Genomic DNA, 25,585 nt, shown 5'->3' with positions numbered 1-25,585 from the left:
GCTATTGTTTCTTGTGATGTACTGTAATTTACCATTTAAATCAGGGCTGAATCCTCGAGAAAGGTAAAGTGCAACCTAAAAAAAGATAGTTTAAATAAATGTAAGATGAACATTACTCTTTACATGGAAAAAAGATGTCAACATGAAACGCAATACTGTACAATAAAGAGAAGATGGGTTGAGCAGCGGCAGCTCAACCCGTATTGTTTTGTGTTTTTTGTTATTGTAAAGTGTCCTTGGGTGTCTTGAAAGGCGCTTATAAATAAAATGTATTATTAATATTATTATTATTAAGAATGTGCAAGGGATTCATTTTGCGACGTTCCAAGTGACACACTCAAACATCAAGTCTCAAACATCAGACAAAAATCCTCCTCAGTTTGAGAAGTTGCGTTTGCAGCTAAAATGTGTTTGTTAGTGTGTTTGTTTTATTTCTTTAATGGAAGTGAAGTGGACATACACGGCCAACGTAGAAACCACAGATGATGAACGTTCAAGACGTACAAAACATACTAAAACCAATCGACGTCCGCCTACCTGTTTTGTCCCTCTCAGGCTCCTCCCTCGCTTCTATCTCCCCTCCTCTCCTGCGCTTTTCCCTCCCTCCCTCGTCTATCGTCATTCTCGCGGATGCTGCCTCCACATCAACACCTCTTTCTCTTTCGCCCGAACTCGCTCTCCAATCTGTCTACCTGTCTCTCTCTCTCTCTCCTCCTCCTCCTCCTCTCCTTCCTTGCATCTTTGCTTCCCTTCGTCCCTCGCTCAATCGCTGCCCCCCCCCCCTTCCCCTTTTGCGACCCGCCCCCCTCTCGGTGCGGACATGCTGAGGTCGGTGTGGAGATGAGGTTCCGCAATGTGTCCTTCTTGACGCTCTTGCTATTTGGACTGTGCGGGCTGGTCTCGCTGTCCTGGTACACCGCCTTCAGCTCCTCCAGAGGTAAGAACCCTTGCGCACACGTGACACGCGCACGCACGCACGCCTGCACGGCTCGGGAAGAAAATAGAGTAGAAGATGGTGCTGATGATGATGAAGAAGAAGTGAGGCTGCAGGCCAGGGAGGGAGGGAGCGCTCCATTCACGACAGAAGAGGACGGGGGAGCGCTCGGTTTGTTGGTGTCAGGTGAGGTGGGGGGGGGGGGGCTTGGGGAGACATGACGCTCCACGCTGGGTCGACAGTGGGGGTGACGGGGGTATCGGATCCTTGTTTGGGGGCGTGGCAAGTGCCATTGAGGTGGAGATGAAAAAAGGCCAGAAAAGATGGAAAGTGACATCTTTGATCTGCAATTTAAGTTCCATGTCTTGGAACCCTCTTTGTCCTCACTAGTAAATAATTCAGCGCATCAAACGAACAAATTTGTCTTCAGGACAAATATTTCACCTGTGTCACACACTAGAAGCCTTCAGGAGCCTCGTGTAGCATCTAAATGCCAACTTGTTGTTTTGCCTTTTGTAGTAGTCCTAGAAGTATGAAAAAGTTGTCGACTAAGTCACATCAAAAAACATCATACTTTCCATAAAGCACGCTACTAGAACAACTTTGTCTTAATAATACTATTTTTTTTCTCGCCGCTAGTGCCACTTTTGGCTTCTAGAATCCAGTTCAACCTTACTGGTGTAAACTACTAGACTCCACTATTGTTGCACTAGTTGGCATGTGTCACAAACTAGTCGCCTCAAAATGCGCACTTACAGTATTGCCTCATTCGTAACATGTCCTACTAGTATCCCAAAGTTATCCATTTTTTTTAAATCAAAAAGCATTCTAGTACAACAAAATCAGATAAATTCTCAACTGTCTCTCCGTAAAGAACAATAGTAGAATGACGGAGGCACACTAGTAGAACAACTGTCACTTCGTAATGTACATGCCGGACTTGAGGAGAAGAAATGACCTTGGAGGTCATTAATGAAGCGCTTGGTTTGCCCCACAGCACGTGCCGGCCTGCTGCACATCTGTGTGATTGTCTGTGTTCCAGAGGAGCTCTTCCTTTTGCCTCAGTGGAGAAGTTAAAAAGCCCGGTAGGGTGGCAAGGGGGGTGCGCTTGTTTTGTCCCACTGCACAAAATGCGTCAATGTGTGGAGAGGGGAACAACAAGTGCCTACTCAACAAAGATGAAGCGTTTGATTTGTGGTGCTGCACATGACAGTTGGTGCTTTGATTGAGATGCAACCAATACTATCGTCTCCAGGGATCACTTTGGTTATTCGTACAGCAACTGGCTGGGGGAAGGGGAGGTCACACCGTTGCTGTGACATCAGCTGGAATGGAGAGTTGGCCATGTTGTGGGTGGCAAGACTGGAGCGGTGTTTTGTGTGTATGTGTGTGTGTGTTTGTGTGTGTGCGTGCGCGCACAAATTTATGTCTATCCGTGAATGTGTATTTGTAAGAGAGTGTGAGAGAGTATCTGTGCTCCTGTGTTTGTGTGCGCGTGTATGTGTGTGTGTGTGTTAATGTTTTAATGTATTGTTGTGTATTTTTGTGTCAATCTTTGAATGTGTTTGTGTGTTTTGTTTGTGTGAAAGAGAGAGGCTTGCAACTGTGAGTGTTTGTGTATTTCAGTGTATTTGGATGTCAGTGCGCACGTGTGAGAGAGAAATTGTCTGCATCTGTGTGTCAGTGAGTGAGTATGTGTGTGTGAGTGAGTGTGTGTGTGTGTGTGTTTGCTGCACGCAGATGTTTCCGGCTGGGATAACTCCAATGTGCGCAACATGTCAGGGGACTTGTTTTTCCACGGGGGGGCTTGTTTTGGGATGCGCCACATACCATCCGGGTGGTGACAGATGTGTTTCTTGGCGAGCGTCCACGCATGACATCACGTGAGCGAGAACGTTGACACAAAGACTTTTTTGAAAAGCACGTGACACTTCCACACCTGAGTGTCACGACAACACCATGCTAATGGCTTGGCACGTCAAGATGGCTGCTAGCTTCAAAATGGTAAGCAGTGTTGGGGTAGTGCAGTCTGTAAACATTTACGCTGCCTTTCTAATTTGGTTGGAAAAGGTCAAGTTGAAAAGATGGAACAGAGGGAAGAAAAGGCAGGGCTCTTTCAAATGATTTCGACTCTACTCTTCCACTCTTCCTGTCCACAGGGACTACAAAAAGCCTGCTTGACGTATTCAGTTTAGTCAGAAAATCACTGAAGAGGCCAAACTTGCACTGTTGTTGAGTAATCATTCTTTTGATGGGGAGGGAATGATGAATGATTCCAAACGTAGGATTCGCTCATTTCCGAGACTCCTGATTCCATTGATTGTTTCTATTTTAGAGACAACAGGGTAGTCCACTATATCAAAATCCCTCCTTCATGATGATTAGGGAGTACAATGAACCCCCACATATCATCCATCCATCCATTTTCAGATCCGCTTATCCTCATAGGGGTTGTGTATACATACTGGCGCCTCGGCCTCACACTGCAGAGGTGCAGGGTTCGATATTCCTGCTCCGGCCTTCCAGTGTGGAGTTTGCGTGTTCTCCCTGTGCCTGCGTGGGTGTAAGAATAATAATAATAATGATGGGCATCAATGATAAGTGATTATTTGCTATTCACAAGAAGATAGCCAGGTTCCTATCCACCGCAAACAGTGGGGGTTTCAATTAATAGTGTGATTTACAGTGATGGAACGGTGGAGGTCCATTTTATACAGTAAAAATCCTGATATAGGGAATAAGTAAATGATTCCCAGCATAGCCAATATACTGTATGTGTATTTTGTGTATGGCAGCCTTACATTTCAAATGTCAATGTGTGTGCGCGTGCGTGTCTGTCTGTGATGTTGACAATGCTGTACTGTGTTATACCTTCAGTGGCTGCCCTCCAAAAAGAAAGTAAGCTTGACTTGTTAACAACACAGACTGTGTTTGACTCTGGGGGGGTTAGCAGGCTTGTGGAAGGTAGAGGCGAGTATTGGGGTGAGGTGTGTGTGGGTGTGTGTGTATTTGTGTGCGCTCGGCAAGTTCAGGCAAGCATGCTTGCTGACTTTGGTCTCGGGTGCTTTTTTTTCCCCTCTCCCTGGCTGCAAATAAATTACAGCGCTTAAACAATCCTGGACAAAGCACGTCAACATTTCTCCTTCCATTGCGTGAGTGCGGCACACGCCAAAAACCTAACACCTTCTTCCTCCAACGTTCCCTGGAATCAGTTCTAATGAGTTGGCAAACGCTACAGTGGAATCTCGACTGAGGAGTTTGTCCACTCACCTGCAAGTTTTCTGCTTTGTGTTGCAAGGCAAAATATGAATTATGAGTGAGATTCGGTTATGACGTCCCTCGAGTGTAATGTCCTGGCATGCAGGCAAGGAGAGCAAGAGTCGCCTTTTTCAGTCGTGTATGGCAAAGGACAAGTCAATCAAACATCCAATTTCAAAATGGCAACACTTGCAAGGAGCATGGAGCCGTTGCAACCGAGTCTGGCTTGAGTTGGCCACACGACTTAAAGACACACATCAATTCATTAATGCTACAATACATTTGTTTCTATATCTTTGTGTTGTTGTTGATTCATTGCAATGTGACTCCACTGGAGGTGATTGACATCAAACATGTGAGCTGCAAGTGCAAAAGTCAAAGTCCTCTTTAAGGTTGTGTGCGAGTGTGTGTGTGTGTTTGTTGAAATATATTTAAAGGCTCATCACATGATCTAAATATAATCAGTGTTGTGATGCCGTATCCAGGGGCTGTAAGAGACCTGACACTTCAGCTTATAACCACATTAAAACCAAAGCTCGACATTGTTCATGCCGATGCGTATTTGGAACCGAGAGTCGCCGCTTGGAATTGAAATGGATTTCCATGGGACAGGAGTAGTGAACCAATCTCTTTTTTCATCAATGGATGCTACAGCTTCTTGTTGACTTTGAAACTTAGCTTGTAGCCGACGTGTGCACATTTTCAGCATGACGTCTCTGATCCACTGGTTAAAGGACACTTTGATTCTCTCCTCTTTCATCTCAAAATGCTTCAAACAACAAAGCGTGTGACGGAAAAGTGGTTAGGACTGCACAACTGTCCATGTTTTATGTTATGTGTTGTGTTTATTATTTTACTTTATGTTAACTGTTTTGTGAAGCGCTTTGTTACAGCTGCCGCTGTTGTGAAAGCGCTATATAAATCATCATGTATTGTATTGTATTGTATTGTATGTACACACCAACTTAGTGTAGGTGTACGTGTGTGCCCGAGCGTCATGGAAAAAGTTTTGAACACGTTGATAGTTTTATGTGGATGTTTTGCTGCATTAAATGACTCACTTTGTAGTGTTGTGTGTGTGTGCGTGTGTGTGTGTGTGTGTCATTGCATGTGTGTGAGTGCAGTATTAAATGGAAAGTTGTAATTGTCCTCCGGAGGCTCATCAGTTTCTATGACGACTTGTTGCTTCCTGCATCCATTCTTGTTTTTGCGCTCATAAATGCTGCATGACAACAAACAGACCCACACACACGCATGCACACACTCACAAATTAACCAACACGGCCCGCTGTACGTGCGCGTGAGTAAGAAGTGATAAATATTTGACGAGAGCTCAGCTTTCATCTTGAAGGTTTCACCTCTTTTATACGGGCAACAAATCAACTTTATAAGCGTGATTGAATGACACTTCAGCAGCGCGACTTACTGGTTCTGCGTGTGATGATGACACCGCTAATGTCGAAAGAAACATTTGTTCGGCTTGAAGAGACCAACTCAAGATGAAAAATCAGCTCCTCTTCCTCCCACTGACAAACCATCTGTGTGTATGTGTGTGTGTGTGTGTGTGCCAGATGGTGACATGCACACTTGTGTTTGTGTGTTGGTGAGGAGCCAAACGAGACTGGGTGAACGGTTCATTTTACTTGAGAATGTGACACCCCCTTGAGTGTGTGCACACGCAGTAATCGATGACCATGTTAAAGCTCACACACACACACACGCACACACACACACACACACACACACACGCACACACAAATGGAATGACTGTCCACTATAAGTCCATTATATCAACATCCGTATGTATTGATTAGGGAGAATTTGATGAATGCATTTAATGCCTGGGTGTCCAATTGTTTTCTTCCAAGAGCCGCATACAGAAAAGTATGCGAGGGCTGGTTTGACATTCTCCGATAATCAAGTAATTGTGTATGATAGTTATTATAGCTTTTTTGAGGGGGGCGGGGGGTCATTTTTAACCTCTGTTAAAAGTGCTAAGAATTACCGGTAGGCTTTTTCCATTTTTAGAGGCGGGCCGTAGGCCCATATCTCGCTAGAATAGAGCCACCCTTGCCCCTGCCCGGAGCAGATCACCACATTCCAAAGCAAAGCAAGAGTCATTTGTAATAAGATGACCATTTTTAAAGCAGTGTTTACTCGAGGGTCTTCATGATTCATTCATGTGATCCGACCTTGACGTAAACAGCAGCAAGTGGAGGAAGACATTTTTGTCCACTGAAACAAAATTATTTTTATTCATGAGGCATTAGAAAGCAAAAAGAAGAACTCTTTCTTCATCGTTGGATTCATAATCGCTATTCGCATTGCGAAGGCGGATGTCACAACCGGCCCGCTTTTTCAACACCCGGGCCATGTGGAAAGTTATTTTTGTATATGCTAAGGGCTGCTAGGGACTGGTTTATGGGTTGCAAATGAGCCCTGGGTCACAGTTTGGACACCATTGTTGAATCATTTCTGCCTGAGACAAATCCACCATCTCAAGCCCAGTGTATGAAAATACTTTGTTGTGATTCAGGAGTAAGGAATGAAACTCAACATCATGACTGCCATCTGGCCCGAGAGAAGAAGGAAGGTCAAACAGTCATTTGAGAATTGTAGTTGACTTTATTACATCATACTTGATGACTTTTTTTTAAAACCTTTCACTCAACAAATACTCTATACGTTAGAAACAAAAAACTGGAACTAATACTAATAAAAATTCAACTAAAACAAAAAACTTTCAAAGAAAATGCACGCTAATAAAAATGAACAAACCTGCCCTAAAAACTAATTAAAATGAACTGGTTTGGTTTGGTTTGTTTATTGAACATAAAACATATATACAGTAATAATTTGACAGAAAATAAGGTAGATAAAAAAAGAAAGAAATCAATCTTCATACAACACAGTTATTATGTTCAAGGGAGTAGGAAGAATGACAAGTCAACCATAATGAAAATTCCACAGATTTCAAGCAGCGACGGTCTGACTGAAAATGTTGATTAGTCGCCGCTTATTGGAGACACATGTCACTGCAGCTGAGTTGAATTCAATCCACGTTGATCCAGTCTGGTCCAGTCCAGTCCGGTCTCGTCCCCTCTGAGAGAAGGTGTTGTGGAATAGTGACTGGCAGGTTGTGACAGGCGTGGCGCTTGAGGCGGCCTTCAGGCGTCTGCATGGACTTGAGACGTTTGGAACAGTGACGCTCTGTTCGGCGTCTCGGCTCGCTTCCTGTTTAACAGCCTTGACACACACGGCAGGCACACAAGGGGTGCAGTATACCGGTCGGCAGCTGTGGCTGTGGAGAAATGGACTGGTCGCCAGTTAACCTCAGGGAGTGTCTAGAGAAATGGCAGAGGTGGTCGCCACACAATATCAGGCCACATAGACACCCTCCGTATTGACTGGTCTCCAGCCCATTTCAGGGCACCTAGACAAATAATGGATTGACCACCCCTTTTGTTTGTTTGGAGGGGTTTTTTTCCATTCTCAAATAACCTGCTAAAGACAAGCATCTCCAAGTATGCGTGCGTGCGTGCATCATCGAGGTGCGGTCACCATGGCAACCGCCTCCCCATCAACCAATCAGATGGAAGGTCACTTCAGGGTCAAGTGCTGTCAACCTTCAGCTAAGTTCAAATGCTTGAACTTTGATGCCCTGGGTCACGCTATGCCGCCATCTTGGATGCCGACATGCTGTTGATCTGCCTACCGCCCCTCGCTGGTCACTCGGCAACTCAACCCATGTTGATGTAACTGCGCGAGCGCGCGAGCATAGGCACACAGGAAGGCATGATCTTATAGACAGGAAGTACAGCCACGCTGGAAATGGATGCTTGGTGCAACAGGAAATGGATGCTTGGTGCATAGAGGAAATGAGCTGTCCCACCCAGCTACACAATGCTTCTTAAATTCCATAGAACACTTCCGAAATACTTCAGAAATGTGTCGAGGGTCACGGTAATAAAACTCCAGTTGGTCAGCTGTATATATTGAAAACCTTTCCAGCTTGGCTACTGTCCACACGTTGGCACCACATTTGAATCTTTGGCATGACAATCATCCCTTTGGAAACAATGACCTGATTGTGTGTGTGTGTGTGTGTGTGTGTGTGTGTGTGTGTGTGTGTGTGTGTGTGTGTGTGTGTGTGCCTCGATGGGATCACCACCTTATCGTGGTGAGGCACTTTGCGCGTCTCCATGACCCCTAGAGCTATGTCGGCAGGAGTCCCGCACTCCTGGCAGGGTCACCCAAGCCGAACAGGTCGAAGGGTAGAGGCCAGACAAAGAGTGATCCCAAACCGGCACCTGGGGGCAGGCACAGGCGGAGTCCAACAGACCGGACTACCGGCAGCCCCCTGCAACTCTTGCCAGGAGAAGGTCGTCATGGGTACCCTCATGCCACCGGAAACCACCTGGCAGGAGTGAAGATGGTGGGAGTGAGGACTGCGCGCCCACACCCTCACCTTAATCCGAACCTCTGCGCAAGCTTCTTGCCCCAACCCCACACCCAATCCCCCACCCTGCATCCCCCTAATCCCCCAAAGTCCTGTGGCGATGTGGAATGGCGGTGGGCACAGGCCAAGGATGTGGCTGGGAGTGCCTAGCCAAACCATGCACACAGGCGGCAATGGAGTGATGGTCGTTGACACTGCGGGATGGAGCAGCGCATCTCTTCGGCAGCTTCCATTGTGACTGAGCAGCTCCACACTGCTCACCCCTGAGATGGGGAGGGACCTAGAAAAAATGGTCTAAAAATTGTCTGCTCTCCACACTCCGGACGGTAAACCGCAATCGTCGGAGCATCCCCCTTGCGGTCGAAAGGATAATAAACGAAATAGAAAAAATCTATGCATAGCTTCGTGGAACGTCCGCACACTGCTGGACCTGGCTGAAACTCCTGACAGGCCCCACCGGAGGACAGCACTTGTGGCCACAGAGCTCGCGAGGTATAACATCGATATCGCAGCTCTCAGCGAGACCAGGATACATGGAGAGGACTCCCTGACAGAAGTTGGTGCAGGGTATACCTTCTTCTGGAAAGGGGTCCCTGAAGGCACTCGTCGAAACCATGGAGTTGGCTTTGCTGTGAAGTCCCAACTGCTGAAGCGCATCCCAGAATCCCCCACCGGCATCAATGAAAGGCTGATGACATGGCGCATTCCCCTGGCAAAGGGACGCTTCGCCACACTCATCAGTGCCTACGCACCTACTCTGAATGCCGAGCAGAATATAAAGGAGGATTTCTACAGAACTCTGGACACCATCCTGCAGCAAACACCGGCTATGGACAAGCTCATAGTCATGGGAGATTTCAATGCTAGGGTGGGCACGGAACACCTGGTATGGAGTAAAGTTATTGGCCAGCATGGAGTGGGAAAAATGAACAACAACGGCCTTCGGCTCCTCTCTCTCTGTGCAGAACATCAGTTGGTCATCACTAACACCATTTTCCAAATGAAGAACAGGTTTAAGACCACCTGGCAGCATCCCCGCTCCAAACACTGGCATCTCCTGGACTATGTGATTGTCCGTCAAAAGGACATACGGGATGTCCTCATCACCCGTGTCATGCGCGGAGCTGAGTGTTGGACTGACCATCTCATGGTCAGATCCAAACTCCTCATGAGCATTCAACCCCGTCATCCAAGGACAGCTCCCAACAAAAGGCTCAACTGTGCAGCATTGAACAACCCCACCACCAGAGCCAACCTCCGGCGACTCCTTGCTGAAAACCTTGACAAGATCCCGGAGGAATCAAGTGACTGGCCAGCTCTGCACCAGGCTATCCAGAGCACAGCTTCGGAGGTGCTTGGCCAGTCAAGGAGACGCCACCAGGATTGGTTTGACTGCAACTCAACCGAGATACATACACTTCTGAAAGCAAAGCATGAGGCCCATAAAGCTCTCCTGTCCTGCCCTACATCTCTCACCCGTAAAGCCACCTTTTCTGCAGTTAGAACAGTGACCCAGCGAGCACTCCGTATCATGGAGGACACCTGGTGGGTGCAGAAGGCAAATGAGATCCAAAATCTGGCAGACTGTAACAACACCCAGGGCTTCTACAATGCCATCAAAGCACTGTATGGTCCCAAGAAGCGGGCAATTGCTCCAGTCCGATCAGCTGATGGCTCTGCACTCCTCAAGGACCACCATGAGATCCTTGCCCGTTGGGCAAACCACTTTGAACATCTTCTCAACCATACCAACCCTGTCAATCCACACATTCTGGACAATCTTCCAGACCTGCCAACAATCATGAGCCTCGACGCCCCACCATCCTATTCTGAAACCCAGCAAGCCATTGCGGGCCTAAAGAACAACAAAAGCGCTGGACCTGATGGCATCCCTGCAGAGGTTTTCAAACACGGAGGTTATCTCCTCACGCGCCGACTGCACCTCCTGATTCAAAACATCTGGGAACATGGGACCGTCCCGCAGGATTGGAAGGATGCTAACATCGTTGTTATCTATAAGCAGAAAGGGGACAGAGCAGCCTGTGGGAATAGCCGAGGAATCTCTCTCCTCTCCACCGCAGGAAAGATCTTGGCCAAAATCATGCTCAGCAGGCTAGTCGAGCACATCTCAGAAGGTGTACTTCCAGAAACCCAGTGTGGCTACCGGAAGACTAGATCCACCACTGACAAGATCTTTGTTTTAAGACAGCTAATGGAGAAAAGCAGAGAACATCAAAAGGACCTGTACATAGCCTTCATCGATCTCAGCAAAGCCTTTGACACCATTAACCGTGAGTTGCTCTGGAAACATCTCTCCAAACTTGGGGTCCCACCCAAGTTTCTCAGCATCCTCCAGCAGCTGCATGATGGGATGCAAGCCAGAGTGCTCATCGGAGGACTCCAGTCAGAGCTCTTCAAGGTGAAAGTCGGGGTGAAGCAGGGCTGTGTCTTGGCTCCAGTGCTTTTTAACATCCTCCTCTCTGCCACCACGTGCCTCTTCCACCGTGGCATGGGACATGAAGACGGTGTCCATATGGAATACCGCCTAGACGGAAGCCTCTTCAACATCAGACGGCTCCAGGCTCACACAAAGACAAAAATCTGTCAGATCTGTGAGCTTCAGTATGCTGATGACTGCACTATATTAGCTCACAGTTCAAACTCTATGCAGCACGCCCTCGACACCATTTCCAATCTGTACCAATCCTTTGGTCTTCAGATCAACATTAAAAAAACTGAGGTCATGTTCCAACTCGCTACCCCAACCTCCACATCCCCCAGCTTTCACATTAATGGCACTCCACTAAACGTAGTGGACCATTTCACCTACCTTGGCTCCACTTTATCTTCAAACTGTTCCCTTGACACTGAAGTCCACACCCGTATTAATAAAGCATCATCATCCTTTGGTCGCCTACGCAGCAGGGTCTTTGAAAACCGAAACCTGAAGACCTGTACCAAGATTGCTGTGTACAACGCAGTGTGTCTCTCCACTCTGCTCTACGGGTCAGAGTCATGGACTCCATATCGCCGGCACATTACTACCTTGGAAGCCTTCCACATCCGCTGCCTGCAAAAGATCCTTGGCCTGTCCTGGGAAGATCGAATTCCCCATACAGACATCCTCGAAAGCACCAATTCCATCTGCATGGAAGCGGCCGTGGCGAAAAAACATCTTCGGTGGATTGGACACACCATTCGCATGCCAGACAACCGCCTGCCCCGCCAGGTCCTCTATGGCCAACTGAGAGGTGCAAAGCGTTCTGCTGGGGGCCAAAAGCGGCGCCTCAAGGACTACAGCAGGGACCTCCTAAAGCGAGCCAACATCAACCCCACGCAGCTTGAAACACTTGCACTCAACAGACCAACCTGGCAGATCACTTGTGCTACTGCAATCTCTGAAATACACAAAATTAACCAAGCCAGACGAACCGAGAAACGCATTCAACGACACCAGCGGGCAGCTGGTACCCCCCTGGTATCCGGTTTCCCTTGCTCCATCTGTGGTCGAGTCTGCGGCTCAAGAATCGGTCTCTATGCCCACGAGAAGTGGCACCAGCGACAGAGTTGCTGACCCCCCCCCCACCCCCACCCCCACCCCCCTACCCATCCTCCCCTCCCTTGGAGCAAGTGTCATCATCAGACATGATGGACAGCTAGAAATGTGTGTGTGTGTGTGTGTGTGTGTGTGTGTGTGTGTGTGTGTGTGTGTGTGTGTGTGTGTGTGTGTGTGTGTGTGTGAGCTATGACTGACTTTTGCCATGAGAAAACCTTGCAACCAGACCTGTCCAAATTTTGATTGCAGATCTCTGCATTAGAGCATGTGCAATAGTTTTGATGCACTGCTCTTTCATGGTCCCATTTAACAACGTTTGCCTTTCTGGAATCAGTTTTTTCTTGCTCTTTGATGACATGAAAGCTGCTTATAAGATTCTCATGTTAGTACCACTTACTCACATACATTCAGTCCATACTGTGCATAGTAAATATCATGTAATCCACTAACTGCACTTATCCTCATAAATGGACTGTCATGTCAACTCAGTGTATTCACTTTAATCCACATGGGAAAACAGATGTTAGTACATGTCACATTCTAGTTTATTTAGTACTACTGACAACTGCAAAAAGTCTGGTCCATGGTATGGGGTAATGTCCTGCTCTGTGTTCTGACATATGTTTTCATCCCTATTTAGGTCTATGGACATGGCATCTGTTTTATGATTTGTCTATATTCTGTTTCATAGTCTGGTCTATTGTCTGGTCCAAAGTCAGGCTATCTTTTGGTCCCTGGTATGGTCAATGTTCTGGTCCATGATCTGGACTATTTCCAAGTCTATGCGTCTATGAATTTGGCTAGATTCTGACCCAAAGTCTGGTAAATGTTATGGTCTACAGCTTTGTTTAGATCTATGTTCTAGCATAGTTTTGGTGGATACTCTGGTCTACATCCTGCCATGTGGTCTTGGCTATGTTGGGGCCTACTTGTTTTGTACTTGTGTATAGCCAGATCCTTAGTGTAGTCTGTCGTCCTGATTCATGGTCAAATCTACATTTTGGCTCATGATCTGGTTGATGTTCTGGTCCATAGTTTGGCCAATGTTGTGGTTCCTGGTCTGGTCTTTTTCCTATTGTCGAGCAGGGTCCTGGGTCATATCCTTCCTTAAATTATTGTCTATGTTCTTGGTTATGTTGGGATCTGTGTGCCTACAATCTATTCTGTAGTCTTTCTGGTCGAATGTGTGTTCTGATCAATGCTCAGGTGCTGGTCTTTGTTCTATGGTCTTCCATATGTTCTGGTCCATAGTCTTGGCTACGGTCTGACAATGCTCTCATGCATAGTCTAGTTAAAACTTTGATTAATGATCTTGGCTATTGGCCTTGTCCGTATTCTTGTTCACACAGTGGTTAAAAATGTCATTTGAATATTGTTATATAAAACATACAGTACATATGATGAAAATGTGGTTGGTGGTTTCTTTACTTCATGGACAAGAGGAGAAAGTGTCATCAGTTGAAAAAATTTGAATCATGGGCGACCAATGATGACTTTTTTGAGTGCTCTCTGGTATATATTTTAGTCCATAATCACGTCTAAGTTTTGGCCCATGATGTAGTTGATGTTCTGGACCTGGTCTGGTATTTGACTATGTTCTGACACAGTTATCGTCCATAGTCTGTTCTACATTCTGTTGTACGATCTTGTCGATATTGGGTTGTATGCGTCTAGGGCGCAGTTTGTATTCTAGTCCATACGTAGGTCTCTGTTCTGATCTATCGTCTGGGGTATATTCTCGACCATGCTCATGACCATGTTGTTGTCCATGTTGCAGTCTTTCAGGCTGATGCTATGTCCGGCACCAGAGACATGGACATGGTACCCCATTTATGATTTGGGACTTGACCCGGGTATGTTGTTCATGTTGTGTGGCTCAATTAGGAGATGTGGTGGACATTTACCAGCGGGAATTCCTGGCCTTGAGGGAGCGCCTGCACTCGGCCGAGCAGGAAAACCTGCGCCGTTCCAAAGAGCTCAACCTGGTCCTGGATGAGATCAAGCGGGCCATCGCCGAGAAGCAAGCGCTCAGGGACATCAACAGAACCTGGAGCAGTCTCTCCGGTATGGAAATCCGCAAGTCACACAATCTCACTTCCTCATGACCATTTTCGATAGTGCTTTTCCTCATTGGGGTCAAGGGTCAACTGGGGCTGCCCCCCAGCTGACTTTGGCCGAGGAGGCAGGGTCGCTGACCGATGACAGGAAATCTATAGACAAACATTTAACTGGTCGCTGGTTAATATAATTTCCAGAGGAAACCAGGATGAAGTTGTGGAATGTGAGCATCAGCAAGAATTTCCTTCAGCTTCCCTCTGTCCTCCATCATCTTCCTCACCTCATCAACAGAGAAGATAGCCTTCAGCCCGCCATCCACGTGGGACAAGGACGCACCGGAGGTCCGTTAAGCCTTCTGTTGTGCTGCGTTTGTGTGTGTGTGTGTTTGTGTGTGTCCACGCTGGTGAGGAAGTCCCTCAGTCTATCCATCTGCCTGTCGGTGTGCTCATGTTGCGTTAAGGAAGGCATGTCCTTTCTCCACCGAAAACAAGGAGAGTGTCTTGAAACTAATTAAAAACAGTTAACCATTATACTGTAGCCTGTGTATTTTGATTCTGTTGCATTATTGAATGTATGGAGTCACCTTGTTGTTTGTGTCTGTGTTTGTGTGTGTGCGCGCGCACGAGCACAGTTTCCATAGTAATGGGCGTTCCTAGCGTGAAGCGGGAGGTCCACTCATACTTGACGGACACGCTCAACTCTCTGATGTCACAACTCAGCGCCGCAGAGAAGGACGACTGCGTCATCGTCGTCCTGATCGCCGAGGTCAGCTCACCACAGCGGCGCCTGTGTCTGCGCGGGCGTGAGCTTGCGTGCATACTTTGTAAAGGTCAATTATTTGGCTAATGAACCAACACACACGGAGTGTTAATGTCCGTATTTAGTGGATGTTTTAATGCTAAGAATAAGAGAAAGGAACCAAAAAAGAGAAGGAACGTAACTAGGAATCAGGCTATGAAAGAGAGAATAAAGGAAGGAAGGAAGGGGGGAAGGAAGGGAGGAAGCAGATGAAGATGCAAGGAAATGGAGAAAAGAGCAAAGAAAGAGGGAAGGAAGTTCTGTTGACAAAGAAGTTATTGTTGTCGGGTTTCTGGGATTTTCATTTGTCATATGATGTCACCATGTGACCCTTTTGGAGGCTTTTTTTTTCTTCCTTGAGCTAATAAACCTATCAAACCACCAGACACAATTCTTTTTCTCCCTACCATATACACACACACACACACACACACACACACACACACACACACAATCTCAGCCTTGAAGAACAAGTTGATGACATCTTAATTTCCACCTCCTGCTCAGCCAATCAGGAAGTGAGCAGTCCTGTGACTTGGGCGGGATCCAGGTTTTGAGGTCACACTAAGGTCATGCAGCTGAGTCACCGCCGGTTGTTTTGGTGTACTGGACAGCCCAAAGGGGTGGAGCTTGCAGTTTCGCGCCCCATTGCTGCCACCGCAGCCGCTGCTGCCCTTAATCAACGACACATGCGCTCGCTCCTTATGAAATCTTTTTACAACTTTTTACTGACCATTGTGAGAGAGTTACTGCATGCACGTGTCCCAATGCATTGTGGGCATGTGGCATGACTCTTCTTAAATGTATGTGTGTGTGTCTGCAGGCAGACCATCAGTACGCCGTGAGCGTGGCAGACAACCTGAAGCTCCTGTGAGTGGTCTGCATGATGGGATGTTGTTACCATGGCAACAAACACCTTCACATCCTGTCTGCTCTTTCATCTCCGAGTGCACGTGTGTGTGTGCGCGCGTGTGTTTCAATGTGTGATGTGTGTATATTTGTCAATGTGTGTGTCCTTTCCTGCTTTGTCTCTCTGTGTGTCCATCAGGCCACATCTTCCTCACTGTCTGTCATCTTGCTCGTCCAAAACTCCCCTCCTGTTTTTCCTCAAACGTTCCTTCGAGGTTCTTTTGACCAGCACAGACAATTCAATCCTCTGTGTCAGTTTCCCGTCAGAGATCCAGTCGGGCCTGTTGGAAGTGGTCTCGCCGTCGGTCAACTTCTATCCGGACTTCTCGCACCTGCGTGAATCTTTTGGAGACCCAAAGGAGAGAGTCAGGTGGGCTGCGGCAAAAGCACAAATCTCTCTCAAGCTTGTTGGTTTGTGTTGATGAGAAGCTGCCGTCTCTGCACTGCATCCACTTGCGATGCAGTTTTAATGCGATTTCAAACCACTTTGTATCCGATGTATTCCACTGTGGATTCTGCTTTTAATCCACTTTGAATCAGATTTTAATCCACTTGGAATGCGGTTTGAATTCCCTTTGAATCCTGTTGCCATCGAAATTGAGTCCACTTGGACTTTTTAGAGAAACAAATTGTGAAATAGAATGACAACTTGATGTGAATGGAAATGTCGTAAGAAGCAACAGGGAATGAAGGAAAGAGAAAAGGAAGAAGGGAAGGATGGAGGAAAAGGAAATGAGAAGTGATGGAAGGAAGAAAAAAGAGGGCAAGAGAGGAAAGCGAGAAATGAAAGAGGAAAGAAAGAAGGAGCGAGAAAATAAAAGAGTGAGGCAAGGGATGAATGAAGTAAGGAGAGGAAAGAGAAGGAACCAAGACAAGAGTGGAATTAAATGAGTAAGGAAGCGAGGAAGGATTAAGGGAAAGCAAAGGCAGGAAGGCATGAGGCAATGAAGTAATGTTGCTCTACAAGATGAAACCGTAGCCACACGATGACATCACATGACATGATCACATGACCCTTTTGGGCTTCTTTCCGGTTGTTGTTTTTCGTGATCTTCAGGTGATCATAAAAGACGATTTATTTCCCTCCTCTGATATCATATGGCTGGTTATCAAGGCTACAGCAGTACAGCTTGCCGATTGGCTGACGTGACGTTTGTGGAACAGGTGGCGCACCAAGCAGAATCTCGACTACTGTTTCCTCATGATGTACGCGCGCTCCAAAGGAACCTACTACGTGCAGGTATACACACACACACACACGCTCACCCGCGGGTGCATGCTCACTTTCGCGTGTGTGTGTGTGTGTGTGTGTGTGTGTGTATCAGCTGGAGGACGACATTGTAGCGCGGCCCACCTACTTGAGCACCATGAAGAACTTTGCCTTGCAGCAACCTTCCGAGGAATGGATGATCCTGGAATTCTCGCAGCTCGGCTTCATCGGTAAGTCTTGACCAAGAAATTGGCAGCAGTAATCATCAATCCACCACTGCCTCAATCCAAGGATTGAGAAGATAAGCGGCTCGGAGAATGGCTGGATGGATGTTGTTTATTTGGTACTGCTAATATGATAAAACAAACAACTTTACCACAATCAAGGAATATCACACAACGGATTGAAGCAGATTCAGTAACTGGTTGGGGCTTTTTTTTCCAAAGTACTAACAGATTTGTTTGTAAATGTCTTATTTTGATTAAACGCAAAAGATAATCAGCAAGCTCAGAAATCCGAATCATAACTGTTGAGAGGCTGAAATCAGAGGATTTGGACAATTTTAAGGTTAAACAATGGTTCTGAACTTTTATTCGATTGTTCAAATAGTTGTCCATTCATTTGACAATCGAGATTTGTCGATAGATCGATTAATATTGACAATTCTGATGTAGCGAGAGAGAGAGAAAGAGAGAGATGCGTAGGCATGTGTATTGATCCATCCATCCATCCATTTTCCGAACCGCTTGATCCTCACTAGGGTCGCGGGGGTGCTGGAGCCTATCCCAGCTGTCTTCGGGCAGTAGGCAGGGGACACCCTGAATCGGTTGCCAGCCAATCGCAGGGCACACAGAGACGAACAACCATCCACGCTCACATTCACACCTAGGGGCAATTTAGAGCGTTCAATCAGCCTGCCATGCATGTTTTTGGAATGTGGGAGGAAACCGGAGAACCCGGAGAAAACCCACGCAGGCCCGGGGAGAACATGCAAACTCCACACAGGGAGGCCGGAGCTGGAATCGAACCCGGTACCTCTGCACTGTGAAGTCGACGTGCTAACCACTGGACTACCGGGCCGATGTGTATTGATGATATACGTTAATGCATATAGAGATATGCAGATGTAATATATATTCATGTGGAACAACGCCAGCGGGACACTGACTCTGTACATTTGCACGCGCGCAGGTAAGATGTTCAAGTCTTCCGACTTGTCTCTGATCGTGGAGTTCATGTTGATGTTCTACAAGGACAAACCCATCGACTGGCTACTGGACCACATCATGTGGGTGAAAGTCTGCAACCCGGAAAAGGACGCGGTCAGTCCCCCGATTATTCAAAACCTCCTCACCGTGACCTCACACGTTTTCCCACGTGCCAAAAAAGCTTTCCACGGATAGAGGAAACCTCTTCCATGTCATCTGGCAAAGACAACATGCCAAATGGGGTAGTTATATGAGGTCTATTTTTTTTTTAGAAGGAACACAGACCAGCAGCCGTAATTAGCAAGTGAGCTAGCGGGCCGAATGGCTTGAAAGATTAATTTGTTCTCCTCTACTGTCTTAACTTGAATGTGTGAAGGGTCTGTTGAAAAGCTATTTCTGTATGTGAAATAAATACCTGACATGGCTGAAATTCAGAAAGAGCTAAAATGAAGATCGGCTCGAGTGTCGCTGGGGTTTATGGCACACACGTTGTTTTGATGCGCAAACATCAAGCTAGCACATTGTAGCCTCTTCAAGGGTGTCTCGCAAAATGACTCAAAGACAAGCCAAGCAAACACTTTCTGTCTACCTGTAAGGAAAATGAATGGGTTCCACAAATCTGATGATGGAGTTTTCCGTCACAGTGTTTCCCTTTACAAGAGGCTACTTTTTTTTTTTTAAATATGTTTATTGGTCGCTACTTCGCGGATTTTCGTTTATCGCGGGTGGTTTTCGTCCCCATTAACCGCGATCAACGAGGGATTACTGTATGTCTGGCGATCGTCTCCGTTTTTGTATGACATCCACTCCATTTGTCCTCCTTTGCCGCGGGTTCTGCTGTATTCATTTGGATTTCCGTGAAACAAATGTACAAAAGTTTTTTTTTAATTAAACTTTTTGATACACCTGTAAACATAAATCGTTTGCTGTCATTTTCAGTTCGATTCAAGTAAGCCCCGGTACACACGTAAGGATTTTTTCACATGCTTAAAGATTGGTTTTATTCACCACCGCTTCCTTGTTGGTCAGTCAGGTGCTTTGTTGTTTGGCTACATTGTGTTCACGTGAAATGGCTCGAGTACCACGTGGCTTTCCCCAGACACGTGAAGACTTTTGGTCCCAAATATTGAACATATTTCGTGTCTCAGATTTTTGGCGCTGAGTGACTCATTTGGACCAGATCATCAGTTCAAATCCACTATGAACAGACCTCATATAAAAGTATCATCCTGTAGAACAATCTTAGAAGACAAAAGATAGTCGGGTGTTTGACGTACTTGGTGGCGAAGGGGCAAAATTGGCACAAAAGCACCCCGATTGTCTTGGATGTGTAGACCGGGCCTAAACTTTCAAACTGGAAGTCTACCACCGCCTATCTTTCATTGACATTATGAAAAGGACCGTCCCTATTCTTCTTGTTCCACATGAACCATCAAAGCCATGCAAACAAAGCTTGTCGTCTTGTGTTTCCCCAGAAACACTGCGACCGTCAAAAAGCCAACCTGAGGATTCGCTTCAAGCCGTCGCTCTTCCAGCACGTGGGAACGCACTCCTCGCTGGCCGGGAAGATACAGAAACTCAAGGTGACGAACGTCGCCATCAACAGAAACGTGAACGTCAACACCAACGTGCGGGTTTTGCCTTCAGGACAAGGACTTCGGGAAGCAGAGCCTCCACAAGGGCCATGCCAACCCGCTGGCCGAGGTTACCACCAGCCTCAAGACGTACCAGCACTTCACCCTGGAGAAGGCCTACCTCGGCGAGGACTTCTTCTGGGCCTTCACACCAGTGGCGGGCGACTTCATCCGGATACGCTTCTTCACACCCGTACGCATCGAGAGGTTGGTACGCAGTCCCTATGGGGGGGGTTGCTTCGAGATGTTTATTTGTCACTTCCAATTGAAGTTGACTGGAAAACTGACACATAAAACAAAATAAAATTAAACATTGGGCATTTAAACAACGACCAAAGTACACTGGGAAAAAAAAGCTTTGACGTGACATAAGTTAAACATGTACAGTACATCGATTGCACATGATTAAAATGCTCTACAGTCACATTATTTATGATGAAACGGTGTGAGAATTTGTAAAAAAAATATTTATATTTGTCTCTTTATTTTTATGAAACTCGTGTCACGTCATCTCATACAATCACAAAAAAGGATGATGTAGCTATAGAGTTGTGGAATGACACTGTTGTGCATCTGTGTGCCAATGAGAATATTGAAGAAAAAAATGTGTTAATCACATTTTAAAACTTTCACGGACAGCGGTTACTACAGTGGACAGCTAATCATGTTATCAGGCTCCAATAATAATAATAATAATAATAATTTTAAACTAAAAGGACTGCTTTTTCAGTGCATATGATTCCACCTACCCAAAGTATGCTATCGTCAAACTCCATAGACAGGCAAATGGACATTAGCATAGACTTTAAAGCTTCAAACAACGGCCACTGTTACACACACACACACACACACACAGCACCAAAAACATACAAATGGAGCTTACAGAAAAACTCACGTGCGCACTGTCGCTTTCAGGCGGACGCAATCCTCATATCTCCAAAATCATAACTTCTCAGGAATTTTTCTTGAACCTCCTGAATCCCTATTTCAATACAGTAAAAAAAAATGGTGATACTTTCATTTTGGATGTCTGTGTCATATGTTGATGTTGCTAAAATGTCGTAAACATTCCAGGTATTTCTTCCGAAGCGGGAATATTGAGCATCCGGGAGACAAACTGGTCAACACGTCGGTAGAGGTTCTCCCATTTGATGTGAGGCTTTCAATTCATCTTGCAAACAGAATAAATGAGGAACCCAGAGTGTGACGTGACATACTTTGGCTGTTTTCTAGAACATTCAGGCGGACAAAGAAGCTCTGACAGACGGGAAGGACAAAAGTCAGAAATACCATCGCACAGAGGATGGATTCATCCGGATTGGTCAGTCAACATCTCCTCCTCCTCCTCCTCCTCTTCTTCTTCTGCATTTGCTGCATTCGGAATCATTCATTCATTTCCTACATCCGAATCACCAGAAAGAGATTTTAAATTGACATTTTATGGAACTATCCAAGTCCCATATTTAAAAAGTAGCCTAAAAAGTGAAATACAACTGAACTGTTTTTCTTTTCCAATCACAACTTTGATGTCCCTTGAGGATGTCGTTGACCAACATATGACATCATAAACAACATGATCCCAACCTTTGAATGCTTCATGGATTGAAAAATGATCCTTGCGGGACTCCTCCACTCACAAGTAGCATCACACGAAACCCACTATTGACCCCCTTAACCACCAAATCGCATCAAAACCCACCGAAAACCATCAATATGCTCTCTTATTGAATCAGACGATTGCGCGGGTGCATGAGCGTCAAAAGCAATAAAACAGACACATCCCAGCAGCAGCCATCAAGGTAATCCCATTAGTGCGCACATGCTTCCCGGAGCGGGAAGACGACCTCACACAGGGAAGCACGTGGATTATGATTAATGCTGACCCTAACCTCAGCCGCCCACACCCACCCACCGCCATTACCACCATCAACATCAGCCCATCCCCAGAACGGCTGAGCACTAATCACACATAAGCATCAGCTTTGCTTTAATGGACTCGCATGGAATACTACATGTAAGGTCTCCTAATGACACACGCAAACATTATACTCATGACAACCTCAACTCAGCGGTGGGTGGTGTTTGATTCGACTGTCCGTTCAGATTTCTCAATCACAACAGAATCTTCAGTTACTTCACGATCTGGTAGTGCTGGTTAGCAGGGCACGAACCGAGTAGTCGACTGTATCACTCGGCCATGGCGATTGGAGCTTGAGCTCGATTCAACATTTGCATGTTTTGGCAAGAACACGGCCCGCCTCGCAGGAATTAACACGTGGTGGGTTTGCGCGACAGGGGTTGTTCAAGACTCTGACAATATTTGACTAAAAAAACGAGACCCATAGCATGTTCACTGCGATGTTTGCAAATAGTAGGAGGAGCGCTTGACATGTGCCGGGATAATTTCAGTGTGTGGGATAGTGTATTAAGAATTCAAGAGATGGCAAGGACTATTCCACAATGTAAGCTTTCATTCACAACCGCAACGCCTCCTGGCAATACTCGGCCATCATTAGCGTAAACATCCTGGAGCTGCTCAAGTCAGGCCTTCAAAATAAAAAGCATGCCAGCGCCACCTGATTGAAAAATCCATCTTTTTTGATGTTTTTTCATCTTGACTGGTTCTCGCTCACGCATTCAAAAATGGAAGACAATTGATATGGACTCTTTCATTCACGCATCATTAGCAACCAGTCAAGGTCACGCTCCGAATGTCATTGCGGAGTAGTGAAGTCAACGACATCCTCTGATAGGTTGTTCAGAGAAAAACTTTACTGTCCTCTAAAATGTCACCCAATCGCCATTCTTTGTAGCCTGCTCATCCTTTCTTCTTTGGTTTCTTCTTTTTATCCCCCAAATGAGGTTTTCCTTTCCCGAATGTGGTTTTAAATAGTGCATTTTGGTCAACCGTGTTCCTTTGAAGCCCTCCAACACTCTTTTGTGATTAAAGCACTCCTATCCCACTGAGCGGCGAACACTTGTGAGTGTTTTCGAAGGCAGCGAATGTTGCGTTCATTTCAGTTTGTCAGCGTTCGTTCGCGGTCGCAAAAGTTCGCAAAGAGGTCGCCAGACGTTCGCCTGTACTCTTTTTGTCGCAGGGGAAATTTGAACATGTTCAAAAATTTCCTTGCGGCAATCACGACAACAGCATTAGGCGAACGTTTTGGTGAACATTTGCGACCTTGCACAAACCCTGACGACCTCTCATGTGAGCGCGCATTTTTGTACCTTCGCCAACAGTCGCCATTGTTTCCCCCTCAGCGAGAGAAGGGTTAAAGGGCCATCTAAACAAACTTGACTTGCAAAGCCAGCTGCACGCTTGAATGCATTTCATCATCAGCATCTCTGGTGGCTAATCTTTGTACTTGATTGAAAAGTTTGATGTCTCTGTAATGTTCGAAGGTAAATATTGATTGTGAAGTGCTCCAGATGATTTTGTACACTCCCAATGGTTTGTATTATTACCTTGGCATGATAGTGAGGCGATAAAGAGATGGATTGCGTTGGGTAAGTCCCCGCTCACAGCCCAGGCATCAAGTGTAGCATAGCCCGCCACTGTCCCTGCAGCAATCAATAGATATAGTGAGAAATCCCCCCAAAAGGCTTTTAGTCTGCTCTTATTCCAACGTAGCGTATCGAACCCATTGATCCTCTTCTCACTGTGTCGTTTTCTCTCAGGAATGTTCCAGAAAGGCATCGCAGAGGGGGAAGTGGATCCCACCTTTGGACCCTTAGAGGCCATTCGCCTCAGTGTCATCAGTGACTCTCCCGTTTGGATCATCCTCAGTGAGGTCGGACTGCTCGAACGTTGCTTCATAGAATGCAAAGGACAGGAATCCAATGGGTTCATTCCTGGAAGTCAACATCTTCCTACCTGGAATCAAACATTTTGATCAATTCATTTCCGGAGTACAAATGCTCAAATTGAAGGCATTGATTCCAGGGATGTTCCAGGAAGTGAACATGTTGATTCCTGCAGATCTCTCCACACCCAGAATTGATCTTGTTACAACACCAGGGATTGAATTTGTTGGTCCCATGAATTTGACCCGTTATTTTTAATTTAACTAATTCACTTAATTTGATTCCCTGGAATATAATTCATTCATTTAAAGAGTTCATTCTGGAAATTGTTGTTCACATGTTGAATGCAACGTTTAATTGCAATGAAAAAAAAGTCCTTTGAATTGACTTCATTTGAACATATTACAAGAAGGGAAAATTACATTCGTACATGATCTAATTATTCAAGGAATTGGATGTGATCACATGTGAAATTTAATGCTTTAAATCATATTCAATTTGTTCATACTATAAAAGAAATCCCTTTTAAGACCTAAATTAAAGTCCTGGAATTAATAAGTCTCTTCCTGGAATTGAACACGTTAGATGCATCTAACGTGTTCAACGTAGTCTACGCATGTGGAATTTACATTTTAACTCCTGAAATGTAAAGCATCAATTTCTAGAGTTTAAGATTTTACGTCTGCATGTGTTGATTTGAAACATTTTAATCACGGTGATTCCTTTCATAGTGTGATGATGATGATGATGATAATGACCATGAATGTGATTGTTTGTCCCGTGTGTTGTCTGTTGTCTCCATCAGATTTTCATCAAGAAAGTGGAGTGATGAATGAGCGGGGGACTCTGGGTCTTGAGGTCTCTGTGTCTTGGGTCCCTCCTTCTTGCTCAGTCAAGCCTCCCAACTTCCACAGTGCCACAGCGTCACCCTCTGGTAGCATCTGGCCCCTGCAGGTAGAAAAAGCTCAGTCAGATGACGCAAGGTCACGTGACAAGAAGTTGAAGTCATGTTAAACGTTCTGACACCCGAATGGCGGTTGGGGAAGGACTGACGTCGGATGATGATGGTAACGTTGATGACGGTGCCATTTTCGAGGTCTTATTCTCAGGCAGAAGCCACTTGGATGTCACGCGTAGCCGATAGTCACAATCCTTTGCTGAGACTGACACTGACGGAGGTGACATCCTGCGAAGACGTTCCTTGGCTTCCTCGTCCAAATGTTGGGAATGACTTCCTGTGTGCCTTCACAAGGCTGTACACTGGACAGTCAGATGCACGGACTGACTGACATGCAATTCCCACTGGAAGAGCGACGGTCCACATGACATCAGATGACAACCTTCTCTGCTCCAGTCACGTGACAGATGAGAGATGTTCACATGACAGCAACACACACACAGTTGGAAGGATGCCATGGTGATCCCCGCTCAGAATGAACTCTTTGCTGTACTTTGTTGGAAACTACTTTGTACTCCCAACTGTTACTTCAGAAGAATTACTCCGCTTTAGAGAGGTACTTTTCTGTACTTGACACTTTTCTACTTTTATGTCACGTCTAGTTTCTTGTCATATCAGTAGCTGATGAAAGGATAAATTATTAAAAGAATCATCAATAAATATGTTTGAATTTCATTGTCTTCTTGTTGAAATATAGTTTGATTTACAAACAACTAAGTCATTTATTTCAATTAATTTTAACATTTTACTAGCATCATTACAATCATTTTTAATAGTCACTGAAGTACTATTTTGTAAT

General features: G+C 45.8%; 1 protein-coding gene across 1 annotated transcript; it reads left to right on the top strand.

Moving 5' to 3' along the window:
- The first annotated feature begins 615 nt into the window (after window positions 1–615).
- mgat4b (alpha-1,3-mannosyl-glycoprotein 4-beta-N-acetylglucosaminyltransferase B) lies at window positions 616–25,461 on the top strand. The gene is made up of 15 exons (XM_086101810.1): window positions 616–937; window positions 14,092–14,271; window positions 14,463–14,606; window positions 14,897–15,030; window positions 15,887–15,933; window positions 16,229–16,342; window positions 17,137–17,212; window positions 17,298–17,412; window positions 18,374–18,504; window positions 19,866–19,973; window positions 20,038–20,231; window positions 21,099–21,177; window positions 21,258–21,345; window positions 23,703–23,815; window positions 24,634–25,461. The coding sequence occupies exons 1-15, from the start codon at window positions 631–633 to the stop codon at window positions 24,655–24,657; spliced, it is 1,854 nt and encodes a 617-aa protein (XP_085957936.1). The 5' UTR covers window positions 616–630; the 3' UTR covers window positions 24,658–25,461.
- Window positions 25,462–25,585: the final 124 nt, after the last annotated feature.

Source organism: Hippocampus guttulatus, chromosome 2, assembly GCF_054856545.1.
Source record: "Hippocampus guttulatus isolate MCC_2025c chromosome 2, RoL_Hgut_1.0, whole genome shotgun sequence".
Taxonomy (NCBI): domain Eukaryota; kingdom Metazoa; phylum Chordata; class Actinopteri; order Syngnathiformes; family Syngnathidae; genus Hippocampus; species Hippocampus guttulatus.
Note: the sequence above shows the minus strand (reverse complement) of the source record. Positions and strands in the feature narration are given on the sequence as shown.

Excerpts from the sequence above, each read along its gene's own strand:
- mgat4b (XM_086101810.1), top strand. The coding sequence starts at position 631 with ATGCTGCCTCCACATCAACACCTCTTTCTCTTTCGCCCGAACTCGCTC. Across the intron at positions 15,031-15,886 it reads TCGTCGTCCTGATCGCCGAG|GCAGACCATCAGTACGCCGT; the intron begins GTCAGCTCACCA and ends GTGTGTCTGCAG. Across the intron at positions 18,505-19,865 it reads GCAACCCGGAAAAGGACGCG|AAACACTGCGACCGTCAAAA; the intron begins GTCAGTCCCCCG and ends GTGTTTCCCCAG.